Source organism: Staurois parvus, unplaced genomic scaffold (genome assembly GCF_062004578.1).
Source record: "Staurois parvus isolate SC_StPar_1 unplaced genomic scaffold, SC_StPar_1.0 ptg001208l, whole genome shotgun sequence".
In the NCBI taxonomy this organism is placed as follows: Eukaryota; Metazoa; Chordata; class Amphibia; order Anura; family Ranidae; genus Staurois; species Staurois parvus.
Genome location: NW_028319004.1, coordinates 151,250 through 165,034, shown reverse-complemented (window position 1 = coordinate 165,034; position 13,785 = coordinate 151,250). Strand labels below are relative to the sequence as shown.

At 49.7% G+C, this 13,785-nt stretch overlaps 1 protein-coding gene across 1 annotated transcript; it reads right to left on the bottom strand.

The window, feature by feature from the left end:
• Positions 1–1,184: 1,184 nt before the first annotated feature.
• Positions 1,185–10,653, bottom strand: LOC149438159 (uncharacterized). The gene is made up of 4 exons (XM_089660177.1): positions 10,558–10,653; positions 8,157–8,384; positions 7,892–8,033; positions 1,185–4,545 (listed from the first exon to the last, which is right to left on the bottom strand). Exons 1-4 carry the CDS (start codon positions 10,651–10,653, stop codon positions 4,076–4,078), a joined length of 936 nt encoding a protein of 311 aa, XP_089516303.1. The 3' UTR covers positions 1,185–4,075.
• Positions 10,654–13,785: the final 3,132 nt, after the last annotated feature.

Sequence of the window (13,785 nt, the reverse complement as noted above, 5' to 3'; positions counted from 1 at the left end):
ACTGCATATTTACCCTCCCCCACTTCTGCTCTACTTCTCACACGTGGACACTGCTAGCAGACACCTTTACCTTCCCCCACTTCTGCTCTACTTCTCACACGTGGACACTACTAGCAGACACCTCTACCCTCCCCCACTTCCCCTCTACTTCTCACACGTGGATACCGCTAGCAGACACCTTTACCCTCCCCCACTTCCGCTCTACTTCTCACACGTGGATACCGCTAGCAGACACCTTTACCCTCCCCCACTTCCGCTCTACTTCTCACACGTGGATACCGCTAGCAGACACCTTTACCCTCACCCACTTCCCCTCTACTTCTCACACGTGGACACTGCTAGCAGACACCTCTACCCCACTTCATCCAATGAGATCCCATTGCTCCATCTTCTCTGCAGATTTGACCCAGTCATTATCATCCCCTATACTCCAACTGTTGAAGGGCCCCATCTATAGCTGGCAGAAGATGAACTCTCCTTGATCTCCATATACTGTATATCCATCGGTAACTCAGAGATGCTCCCACTTTCCATTAGCCAATCCCTGCTCCTCATCCCTCCACACCCGCCCCATATACAGTCCAGGCGTGGCAGTCCCGGGAGTGCAGCTGTAGCTGTGTGAAGCCTGAATGTCCCAGTAGGAGGAGTTCTGTCCGCAGTGTGAGCTGCACTCCTGGAGGACCCTGTTCCAGTCTATGCTGCACCACCCCCAGCTTCCTGATTGGCCTTCCTCTGCCTCATTGTCTGATATCAATTGTCCGTGTATTGCTACATGTTGGGGATTTCTGCTACAAATCTGAACTAGGAATAGAGAAAGGGAGAAAGGATGGCGCTCTACTTCCTGCTCTCTGTGCTTTCCATCCCCCATCAACCAATCACAATGTGTCCACAATCACCATGGAAATGATCAGATCAATAAAACGTTTGTCATAGACAGACCATCATGTGCCGATCATATACACAGACATTTGTATCACGGGAAACATACAAGAAACATGTATGGAGAAAGACACGGGAAAGTCCCAATATGTGCATTCACCAATCACTCCTTCATTCCCGGTATACACACAATTCCATTGCTTCCATGTGTACACCATCAGTCACTCTTCTAGAATTGGGACATTTTATTACCACCCACCTCTTCAGTGATCCCCCACCATGCAAGTATTGTCCTCACCTACAACTGTGGGCCTAATTATTTTTATTATTATACAGTATTTATATAGCGGCAGAATGTTTTCTCAGCGCTGTACATTATAGTGGGGACAGTACATGAGACAATACAGTAACAATACAATACACGAGGGGTTCAAGGGCCCTGCTCTTTCAAGCTTACAATCTAGGAAAGAGGGGATAGAGGTACAGGAGGAAGTGGCTGTGGGGGATGGAGTGGTAGGAGGAGTGGAGGAGATCGGCTGTTAGGTGAGGGTGGGGTAGGCTTCCCTGAAGAGATGGGTTTTCAGGGTGCGCCAAAAGGAGAGTAGGGTAGGTGACAGTCTGATGGATTGGGGTAGTGAGTTCCAGAGGATGGGGGAAGTCCTGCAGTTGGGCATGGGAGGAAGAGACCAGGGAGCTAGAAAGTAGGAGGTCTTGTGAGGAGTGAAGATTACGGGTTGGGTGGTATTTGGGTATCAGGTCAGTGATGTAGTTTGGGGCAGCGTTATGAATGGCTTTGTATATCAGTGTTAGTAGTTTGAATTTAATGCGTTGGGCAATCAGGAGCCAGTGGAGGGAATGACAGAGGGGGGTGGAGGACACTGAGTGGAGGGAATGACAGAGGGGGGTGGAGAACACTGAATGGAGGCCAGTGGAGGGAATGACAGAGGGGGGTGGCAGAAGCGGAGCGGTTGGTAAGGTGGATGAGTCTGGCCGCTGAGTTCAGGATTGACTGAAGCATGGATACTCTGTGATGAGGTAGGCCGGTGAGAAGGGAGTTGCAGTAGTCCAGGTGTGAGATGATGAGAGAGTGAACACGTTGTTTAGTAGTGTCTGGGGTTAGGAACGTACGTATCTTGGAGATGTTGCGGAGTTGGAGTCTGCATGAGTTTGCCAGCGATTGGACATGGGGCTGGAAGGACAGGTCTGAGTCTAGAGTGACACCTAGGACTTTGGCTTGTGGGGTGGGACTGATGGTGGCATTGTCAGTGGTGATGGAGAGAATGGGGGGCACACGGGCTGGGGGGAAAATTAGGAGCTCAGTTTTGGAAAGGTTCAATTTGAGGAAATGGAGCGACATCCAGTCTGATATGTCGTTCAGTAGGTGGGTGATACGGGCGAAGACTGAAGGGGTGAGGTGAGGGGTGGAGAGGTAAATTTGCATCATCGGTGTACAGGTGATAGTTGAAGCCATGGGAGTGTATCAGTTTGCCGAGGAAGGGGGTGTAGATGGAGAAGAGAAGGGGCCCGAGGACAGAGCCTTGGGGGACCCCAACAGAGAGGGGGAGGTGGTAGCATTATAGGTAATGCTGAAGAAGCGTTGGGATAGACAGGAGGAGAGCCAGGAGAGAGCGGAGTCTCTGATGCCAAGGGAGTGTAATTTATTGAGGAGGAGGGGGTGGTCGACTGTGTCGAAGGCTGCAGAAAGGTCGAGGAGTAAGAGGACTGAGTAGTGTCCATTAGCTTTGGCTGTTAGCAGGTCATTAGTCATTTTGAGGAGGGCGGTTTCGGTGGAGTGCAGGGGAAGGAGGCCAGACTGTAGTGGATCTAGGAAGTTGTTGTCGGTGAGGTGGGTGCTTAGGCGATTGTAGACTAAGCGCTCAAGGAGCTTGGATGTAAATGGCAGCATGGAGATGGGTCTAAGGTTGTCAGGTTGGTGGGGTCCAGGGAGGATTTTTTGAGTATGTGGGTGATGTGGGCATGCTTTAGAGGGAGGAAACATGCCAGTAGAGAGAGAGAGATTGAAGATGTGGGTGAGGGACCATAGGATGGAGGAGGAGGGTGACCGGAGGAGTTGTGTGGGGACAGGGTCAAGGGGGCAGGTGGTGAGGCGGGCTTCTGAGAAGACCTTAGTGACCTCCTCAGTGGTAGCAAGGCTGGAGGAGTGGAGTGTTGGGGAGGTTATAGTGTGTGGGATGTTAGGTGTGGTGGGGGGCAGGGCGGTTGTGAGGTCAGAGGAGGGGAGAGTTGGTGGGGTTATGGTAGGAGGGAGGCTAGGTGGGGAGGTAGGTTGAGCATTGGCGATGTTCTTACGGATTGCGTCGATCTTATTTTGGAAGTGAATGGCAATCTCATGGGCGGTGAGTGAGGTACTGGGTGGGGGGGAGAGAGTAGGGAGTTGAAAGTGGAGAAGAGCCGGCGAGGACAGTTGGAGAGGGTGTTAATGAGGGCCTAATGAGTGCTTGTAACATTTGTCCACAAAGTATTAATAATAGACCTCCAAGTGTTTGTGAAATCTCCCACCACAAAGTGTACTCAGTCAATCACAGGGCAGGATTCCATTTTTATTCTTCTCCTGCTATCAATGGCCAACCCAGTCCCACACTTCATCCATGTCTTTGGGGACCTCTGATCTCCTTATGAACTGTTTCTTCCATGATGAAGATCAGCCATGGAGTATATCTGAGGTGTATATCAGGGTGTGCTTCTTCCCCACATGAGAGCTGGGATGTCCAGCAACATTCATCTAGAAGACGTTTCCCGCACTCAGGGCACTAATACACCTCCAGGGTTGTGTAGGACCCGATGTACAGGAAGACAGGACTTCAGTGCGGAATATTTCCCTCACTAAGGAATGGAAAGTAGCTTCTCCCTCATGTGCAAACTCTGATGTTTGTAAAGATGGGACTTCTGTGAAAAACATTTCCCACACTCAGGACAGGAATATGGCTTCTCCCCTGTATGAGATCACTGATGTGTATAAAGACTGTACTTCACTGAAAAAAATTTCCCGCACTCAGAACAGGAATACGGCTTCTCCCCTGTGTGAGATCTCTGATGTCTGTAAAAATGAAACTTTTGTGAAAAACATTTCCCACACTCAGGACAGGAATACGGCTTCTCCCGTGTGCAATCTCTGATGAGTGTAAAGACTGGATTTATCCGAAAAACATTTCCCGCACTCAAGACAGGAATATGGCTATTCCCCCATGTGAGACCTTTGATGTCTGTAAAAATGTGACTTTTCTGAAAAACATTTCCCACACTCAGGACAGAAATATGACTTCTCTCCCGTGTGAGATCTATGATGTCTGTAAAGACTGGACTTCACAGAAAAACATTTCCCGCACTCAGTACAGGAATATGGTTTCTCCCCAGAGTGAGATCTTTTATGCACATTAAGACGGCATTTATAAAGGAAACCCTTCCCACACTCAGTACAGGAGAATATCTTCCCTATTGGAAGGTCGGCCCGGTCCCGCACAGTCTGAGGTTCCTCAGGATACGAGGAATCCGATGGTCCATCTACACTGGGTGGTGCCGGATGGACATTGGAGGGAGCCGGGTTTTCTCCTGGACTATACTGTGTGATGTCGTCATCTTCTACTTTCCAGTCTGGAGACAAAGTGAGACAATCCTCGGAGGTTTTCCTCATCTCCCGGCCATGGACTAAAATACAAAGACAGAGAGGATTACTAGACAGGAGCTAATTGGTTCCCCCAAACCAGGACTCCGCCCACATCAGGCAGCTTGGTCTCTGAGGAGTTTACAATTCCACCCTCAAGGTGTCACGGTCACCCCCTCGCCTGCTGTCCCTTCCTCCCCCTCCCCTCAGTTCAGGTGGCCTGCAGCAGCTCCCCCCTCGCTCTCCTTTGATCCTCCTCCCTCCCTTCCCCTTGCAGATTCCTCACATCCTGCACAAGGAGAAAACGCCCCCTGTGGTGCGGGTAGCACCTCTCCTCAGTGAAGCTGCCGAGCAGTCAGGCACCCCGCTGGACCCGCATAGCACGGGCCTCCGGGGTGTCTCTGAACCCCCCCCGCGGTGGGCGCAACGTGGGAACGAGGCTTCCCATGCTCTGCGCCTGCCAGAGACAAAGGGTGCGCTCCCTGAGCGTGGCCAGAGTGAGGGGGGCGTGCCTCGTTGCCCCGGCAACCCGACACTGGACCGGCCATTGCCAGGGCAACCAGGAAGCGTCCTGTTCCGGCATAAGAGGACCAGAGCGGGACCCGGGAGGTTGTTAGTCCCCTGCACATCACTGTGAGTAGCTGTTGGAAGGTCTGAGCTGAGGCCAGACCCCCACAGCCAGACCCTGCTGAGTACTTTGCTGATCCCTGGGGGCTAGAGGTGCCTGCTGTCTGCTGTGTACCAAAGAATACTCCTGCCTGCTATACACTGTGTGCTAATGAGTACTCCTGCCTTCTATCCGCTGTGTGCCAACGAGTACTCCTGCCTGCTATCCGCTGTGTGCCAACGAGTACTCCTGCCTGCTATCCGCTGTGTGCCAACGAGTACTCCTACCTGCTATCCATTGTGTGCCAATGAGTACTCCTACCTGCTATCCATTGTGTGCCAACGAGTACTCCTGCCTGCTATCCGCTGTGTGCCAAAGAGTACTCCTACCTGCTATCCATTGTGTGCCAACGAGCACTCCTGCCTGCTATCCGCTGTGTGCCAACGAGCACTCCTGCCTGCTATCCGCTGTGTGCCAATGAATACTCCTGCCTGCTATCCGCTGTGTGCCAACGAGTACTCCTGCCTGCTATCCGCTGTGTGCCAACGAGTACTCCTGCCTGCTATCCGCTGTGTGCCAATGAGTACTCCTGCCTGCTATCCGCTGTGTGCCAATGAGTACTCCTGCCTGCTATCCGCTGTGTGCCAATGAATACTCCTGCCTGCTATCCGCTGTGTGCCAATGAATACTCCTGCCTGCTATCCGCTGTGTGCCAATGAGTACTCCTGCCTGCTATCTGCTGTGTGCCAATGAGTATTCCTGCCTGCTATCCATTGTGTGCCAATGAATACTCCTGCCTGCTATCCGCTGTGTGCCAATGAGTACTCCTCACTGCTATCCTCTGTGTGCCAATGAGTACTCCTGCCTGCTATCCGCTGTGTGCCAATGAATACTCCTGCCTGCTATCTGCTGTGTGCCAATGAGTACTCCTGCCTGCTATCCATTGTGTGCCAATGAATACTCCTGCCTGCTATCCGCTGTGTGCCAATGAGTACTCCTCACTGCTATCCTCTGTGTGCCAATGAGTACTCCTGCCTGCTATCCGCTGTGTGCCAGAGGTTACTCCTGCCTGCTGTTCGCTGTGTGCCCGAGGTGACTGCTGCTTAACCGTAAGTGCTCAGACCCACCTGTCTGAACTACCCCCCATGGGTCTCCCTATTTTCCCTGCCTGGACTGTCCATGAAGCCCCCTATTACCTTGCCTGGACTGGCCCCATTGAATGCCCCTATTTTCCCTGCTTAGACTGCCGTTGAATTTCCCTCTTGTCCCGCCTAGACTGCCCCATTGAACACTCATACCTTTCCTACATGGATTGCTCCATTGAACCTCCCTATTACCTTTGCCAGAACTGCCTGCTTGGATTAATACTTCCTCAGGCCATTGCTACCCAAATTGCCCTATCGTGGGCCGGATTACAATTGTTTTGGGCTCCTCCCCTCTCTTCCCCTTTTGGGTACCCAGACGCTACCTTCCTACCCTGATTGAGTGCCTCCCATAGTTCAATACAGCTTTGTGTGTTTATCATCCTCCGTGTGTGTTGTGTCCTGCCTACACTTCCATCACACAAGGGAACTAGGAAATGGCTCCTCTGATCTCCTACCAGGTCATTTCTTAATTCATGGACCTTAGTCAGAGAGTGAGGAAACAACCAGAACTGTCTTTTATAGGAGGGACAGTGATGAGGGGATTATAGGACGAGGGTCCCCACCCCCTCTATCACTCATCGCCATCTTCCCAACACAAGAAGTACTGCACTTCCTTATTTACTCCATGATTTAGTCATGAAGAACAGCGGGGCTGAGCCCCACCAGAGGTCAGAGAGTATATAGTGCAGGGGTCAGGAGTATGTAATGTACAACATAGAGTATATAGTGCAGGGGTCAGGAGTATGTAATGTACAACATAGAGTAAATAGTGCAGGAGTCAGGAGTATGTAATGTACAACATAGAGTATATAGTGCAGGGGTCAGGAGTATGTAATGTACAACATAGAGTATATAGTGCAGGAGTCAGGAGTATGTAATGTACAACATAGAGTATATAGTGCAGGGGTCAGGAGGATGTAATGTACAACATAGAGTATATAGTGCAGGGGTCAGGAGTATGTAATACACAACATAGAGTATATAGTGCAGGGGTCAGGAGTATGTAATGTACAACATAGAGTATATAGTGCAGGGGTCAGGAGTATGTAATGTACAACATAGAGTATATAGTGCAGGGGTCAGGAGGATGTAATGTACAATATACAGTGTAAGGGTCAGGACTCATAATATTGGTATTCAGTAATCAGTGGAAGCTTAAATGTTTACTGTAGACAAGTTGCAGAGATCCCACACCGCTGCCTCCCATCTCCTGAGACTGCACTCAGTGACTTGGGTCTGAGACACTACAGACATATCCCTCCACCCGGCACAGCCAGCAGACAACAGAGCAAGGAACCCTGGGAGAATTGTTCTGTCAGAGATCCTACTAGACCCGGGCAAAGCGCAGGAGGCCCAAATTACATGACCCAAGTACCTAGGTCTAGTAATGCTCATGAATCAACATTTTTCTGCCAGCTGAACCCCAGAACCTCCATAAATCCAGTCTAGATACATAAATTGTGTCTGCAGCACAGAGAAGGAAGATTATCCGAGAGAAATCCAGGAATACAGGACGGGGAACACAGCTCAGGAAAGTGACCAGGGGATTACAGGCTGATATTACCCAGTCCCCGCCCTACTCTGGACCAATCAGTGAGCAGTATGGGTGGAGGAATGGATTTAGTGTTCATGACCCACCTGTGCTGATCTCTGTAGGAGTGTCCTCCTCTATAAATGTCCCCGTTATTCCATCCTCCTCCATAGACTGCTGATCATCCCTCACATACGCCTCTTCTTCTTCTGCTTTCACCTCAAATTCTATATCGATTGGATCTCCACTCTAAATCAAGGAAATGAGAGAAAATATCATCTGTAAAATGTAAGATTTATGATTGTGACATCACACACAAAATCCACACTTTGTCTCCTCAAGTCCATGTTCTAGATTCTCCATCCCACCAACCTTGTAATAATGAGGGATGGTGTGACCTTCCTGTGTGGAATCCCGGGAATACAGAGGACGGGGACATCTCTCTGGTGGGTTCCTGTAGCTGGATGACTCCACCATGGTGTCCTGGTACAGATCTTTGTGTTCTCTTAGAAGCTCTGACTCCTCCATCCCCCCATCCTCATCCTCCTCCTCTTTTATCTCTTCGTTAACCTCAACTTTAGGATCTCTCAGGTTTCCACTCTGAATATATAATAAAAATGACATCAATGGTAACAATGCAGATAATGTACAGATCCTAATGATACTATCAGTGATTGTTCCTTATCTACCTGATGATGGTGAGGGATGGTGTGACCTTCCTGTGTGGAATCCCGGGAATACAGAGGACGGGGACATCTCTCTGGTGGGTTCCCATGACTGGATCCATCTGTAGGAAACACACACACTGACTGAATCCATTGTTTCTATGTGTTTATCAGATGATGGGGGATCTAGGTGGATCCTCCGTACTGCTCTCTCCTTTACAATAAAGTCTCCTGTTACCCGCTGATGTGAGGGGCGGCTGATTGCAAGTCCCTGATGAAGTCACATGACAGTGACGTATCGCGTAGGTCGGAGAGCGGAATATCAAATCAAATGATATTCCCAGAATCATCCTCACCTTTCCATTCAGGTCTCCTCTCCTGTCAGCAGCTCAGTGATCTCTCTGGTGACTTCTAGAATCTTCTTCTTCTTTCTCTCTTCTATCAGGGAGGGAGGTGGAGGCAATGTGATGTCATATGATCTCCAGACTTCACAGGAGGAAAACTCTACATCTGAACACAAATAGTCACATCAAATGATATTCCCAGAATCCTCCTCACCTCTCCATTCAGGTCTCCATTTTATTAAAGCCCCACTTCAGGCTGAGGTATAATTCCCCCCCACAGGACCCCCACACTACGCAGGGTATAGGCTTGTTGCAGCATTCTGATGTCATTACATACAACGCAGGACCAACAGTCCCACTTTACATGTGAGGATACCAAGGGGCCCCACATCCTAAGAGCATCAGAAAAAAGTCAGATGGAGGGACATTGGGGGGAGGAGCTGTGAGGTCAGTGTGATGTCATAGGATTCTCTGACTCTGGATGGAGGGACATTGGTAAGAGAGGCTGTGAGGTCAGTGCGATGTCATATGATTCTCTTACTCTGGATGGAGGGACATTGGGAGGAGGAGCTGTGAGGTCAGTGTGATGTCATAGGATTCTCTTACTCTGGATGGAGGGACATTGGGAGGAGGAGCTGTGAGGTCAGTGTGATGTCATAGGATTCTCTGACTCTGGATGGAGGGACATTGGGGGGAGGGGCTGTGAGGTCAGTGTGATGTCATAGGACATATAGACTCTGGATGGAGGGACATTTGGATGGGGAGATTTGAGGGGTCCTCTTTAGGCAGCTTCCATACAAACCAAATCCTTGTTCCTGGGTGCGTCCTACCTCTCCTAAACTGAAGAGTGACCTTTGACCTTTACCATCCAGAAATCTGTCCGGAATCTGTGGAAGTAAGCTGTCATGTGATCAGGTGACGTGCGGAGGAACGGAGTGTAAATAGCAGACAATTGTCTCCAGAGCCCCTAATGGTGGGGATGGATTTGGCGGCGTGCTGGTGCCAAGTTTCCTCCCCCCAGGGTCACTGCAGGTGTGGAGAAAAGCTGTGTAAGAGGATATGGAGGAGAGATGAGGAGGAGATCCAGGAATCAGGAGAAAGGTCAGGGCAAGCAACAGACAAGTATGAAGACAAAGCGGTTGGCCCCACAAGCAGTGATGTAGTGTATAAAATCCTTTGTTGGAATCCTTTACACACAATGTAGTAACACATGACCGCTCCAGGACAGTGCAGAGGAACAGAAGACGCGTCACACCAATACATGCTTAGTCATTACTGATTTTTATTTGTCCAGAACAGCTTTAAATAACATGTAACAGCTGATGAGGATTTGTCTGGAATCCGGGATAACAAAGTATACAACAACATGACATCATTAATATCATGACACATAAAGTGACAACAATCCCTGTAATATATGTGGTTCCTCGGACAGGTCACAGATATATGAAATGGAAACCAGCATGATAAGGAAGGATGAGTGACACCTTTTATTTGTTCAGTCCAAGCAGGGAGGTGGAGTCACCCACAATATAATGAGACAATAAATGAAACAATCCTACATAAACATGATAACATCCACTCGGCACTCAGCCCTGGAGGGAGGTGTCTGCAAATGACAAATCCAAAGAACCTTCTGTTTGTATAGAACATGAAAGCCTGTATTGGTGTGACGCGTCTTCTGTTCCTCTGTCCTGTCCTGGAGCTGTCATGTTATTACTACATTGTGTGTAAAGGATTCCAATAAAGGATTTTATCTCCTACATCACTGCTTGTGCGGCCAACCGCCTTGTCTTCATACTGCCCCTGTGACCACGGATCAGGCCGGCACCTACGTGTCTGTGGAGGGGTCATACACATTCCGCACTCACTTACAGACGTCTTTTTGTCTTTCCTGTAAGTCAGCTTTGGGAGCAAAATATATTATCATCAACTCCTCCCCCTGAAGGGGTTCATCTACGTATTACCTCCTCTGCCGCCAGATCCAGGAACCTCTCCTCTCTGCTTCCTCATTCATAGAACTTCCTGTCTGTACCTGACATAACTTCCTGTCTATACCTGACATCACTTCCTGTCTTTACCTGACATCACTTCCTGTCTTCCATAGAGACTTCCTATCTGGGTAGAAGTGAGATCCCCACCTTGTGGAGCTCAGAGAGGTCCAAAACCCCTCCCCCGAGCAGTCATATATTTCTGTCCCCCTTGGTGGGAGTGAAGGTGACCCCTCTATAAGGATCTACAGTCCATACACACCCAGCACAAGGCCGGGGTCACACTACCAGACGCTTCTCGGGGCTGCAGTTCCTCTGAGCTCCACAAGGTGGGGATCTCACTTCTACCCAGACAGGAAGTCTCTATGGAAGACAGGAAGTGATGTCAGGTACAGGCAAGAAGCAGATAGGAGACGTTTGTGGAAGTGGCAGCAGAGGAGGTAATAAGATGTTATCTTCTATTTACACCCAGTAACCCCCCATTATGTCCGTCCTCTTCCTCCATAGTCACGTCCGTCCTCTTCCTCCATAGTCATCTCCGTCCTTCTCCTCCATAGTCACGTCCGTCCTCTTCCTCCATAGTCACGTCCGTCCTCTTCCTCCATAGCCACGTCCGTCCTCTTCCTCCATAGTCACGTCCGTCCTCTTCCTCCATAGTCACGTCTGTCCTCTTCTTCCATAGCCACGTCCGTCCTCTTCCTCCATAGTCACGTCCGTCCTCTTCCTCCATAGTCACGTCCGTCCTCTTCCTCCATAGTCACGTCCGTCCTCTTCCTCCATAGTCACGTCCGTCCTCTTTCTCCATAGTCACGTCCGTCCTCTTCCTCCATAGTCACATCCGTCCTCTTCCTCCATAGTCACGTCCGTCCTCTTCCTCCATAGTCACGTCCGTCCTCTTCCTCCATAGTCACACGTCCGTCCTCTTCCTCCATAGTCATGTCTGTCCTCTTCCTCCATAATCACTGTGACGTCTTTTATCTCCAGCAGATGATGATACACACATATATAGTGTGGGAACCCAGATGAACCCCTTCAGGGGCAGAACATCCCCCACTTCCGGGGCCGGAACATTCTCCTCATTGTGGAGAGGTGGTCTTCTCATAGGAGTGGGCTGAGCTCTCCTGGGTTCGGTTCCAGTGTTGCTCAGTGAACTGGCTGAACTCAATCCTTCCTGAAGTCAATGGCAGCCAATGCACAATAGTTGGGCTAATAGACAAGGGGGTGTCAGACAATCACCCTGAGGGACATGTACAATGCAGGAATCCAGTTGGCCGGGAGCAGGGAGGTTTTAAATGGTTAAAATGAAACATTATAAATGTCCAACACCTTTAAATGACATTTCTGGGGAGTGTCCTAATCTTGGTAGGTGGTCCTAATCCTGGTGGATGTCCTAATCCTGGGGGAGAGGTTGTCCTAATCCTGAGGGGATGTCCTAACAATGGGGATGTCCTGATCCTGGGGGTGTCCTAATCCTGGGAGGTGCCCTAATCCTGGGGGTTGTCCTAATCCTGGGAAGTGTCCTAATCCTGGGAAGTGCCCTAATCCTGGGAGGTGTCCTAATCCTGGGAAGTGCCCTAATCCTGGGAGGTGCCCTAATCCTAGAGGTTGTCCTAATCCTGGGGGGTGTCCTAATCCCCCCGTGAAGGGACATCTCTGTGATGTGCAGAAAGGGCTGCAGCAACGCTGACACTCACAAAGGAAATAGTGTTTATCCATTTGCCTACCAGCAACTTCCTGGTTTACAGGAGAGCACGCCCCCCCTTGCTGCTCAGGACACAGCATGAGTTTGTCATCAGGCTTGCAACCAACGATTTTATTTGTGAACCTGCTGATAATTGTGGCCAACCACAGCACAGAGATCAGGGTGTTAGTGATCACACATCAAGATCTGGCTGCTTCTTCTCCCTGACCTCACTTACCGTTCAGAGCTGAGATCAGGAAGAAAATCCATCCAGTCTGGGAGTACAATCAGCACACATACACTTGTTAGGCACACAGTGAACCCCTTGATTGCCTTCCTGATCACCCAACCAGAGTCATTAGTACAGTGACAGTGTACAGTATTATCACAGATCTCTGTATTAGTGTCACTAGTGACATCAGTTAGTGTCCCCCCCAGTCAGTGTCAGTTACTGCCAGTCTCTGATTGGCTGCCACATTATCACAGTCACACTATAAATTGCTGATCACTAGTATAGTGTTTCTCTGGACCAGTATCCTGGTCACAGTCAGACCAATACTAGTGTCCCTGATGGAATGGTGTCCCCATAAATGCAATGTTAGTAGGATCATCCCCGATCACTGCCAGCACTTATGTTTAGCCCCCCCCAACAAATGCAATGTCAGTATAATTTTTCTGATCACTGCCATCTCTGATACATTGTCTGCAAAACACAGTGTCAGCAACATCTGAGCCTGATCTCTCCTACCACTAGCAGATCATTTTATTTCTAGCACACAAGCAGTCCCTGATTGCTAGCCAGGAGCTCTTTTTCCCATAGTCACCACTAAGTAACTGTAAATTTAGTGTCCAAAAAAAGGTTCCCTAGGGAGGCGTACAGGATTCCCAGCATGACAGATGAGAGTGAAGGGGAAGCCTCACTATCAGAATCAGGCTCAGATTATGGACCTGTAGAGAGCAGTGACACCCCAGCAGGTAGGTCTGATGATGGTGAAGAGGACCCTGCTAAGATCAGGCACACCCAACCCCATTCCCAGGTTGCTGAGGTGCTAGAAATGCAGGATTATTCTCATATGCAGCACAGTGACAGTACTAGCACTGCACTACCTTTTGGTGGATTGACAAGCCCCAGTGTCCTAGTACTTCCTAACCTTTTATACATCAGCACTGCAGTATTTCATGGTGAAGTGGTGAGTCCCAAGTGCAGTACAAGCTGGTGAGGTGGCTAGCATTTGTAGCATTATGCAACTGCATCCACCAAGAATTCTAGCACAGGCCTGTAGAGCCCATGGTGTCCATCCAGAGGTGCCTGCAAACCCT

Coding starts and splice junctions, on each gene's coding strand:
- LOC149438159 (XM_089660177.1), bottom strand. CDS start 10,653: ATGTGTATGACCCCTCCACAGACACGTAGGTGCCGGCCTGATCCGTGG. Junction 8,385..10,557: donor TTGGCCGCACAAGCAGTGAT/GTAGGAGATAAA, acceptor TTATATATTCAG/AGTGGAAACCTGAGAGATCC. Junction 4,546..7,891: donor TCCTACAGAGATCAGCACAG/GTGGGTCATGAA, acceptor TTTGTATTTTAG/TCCATGGCCGGGAGATGAGG.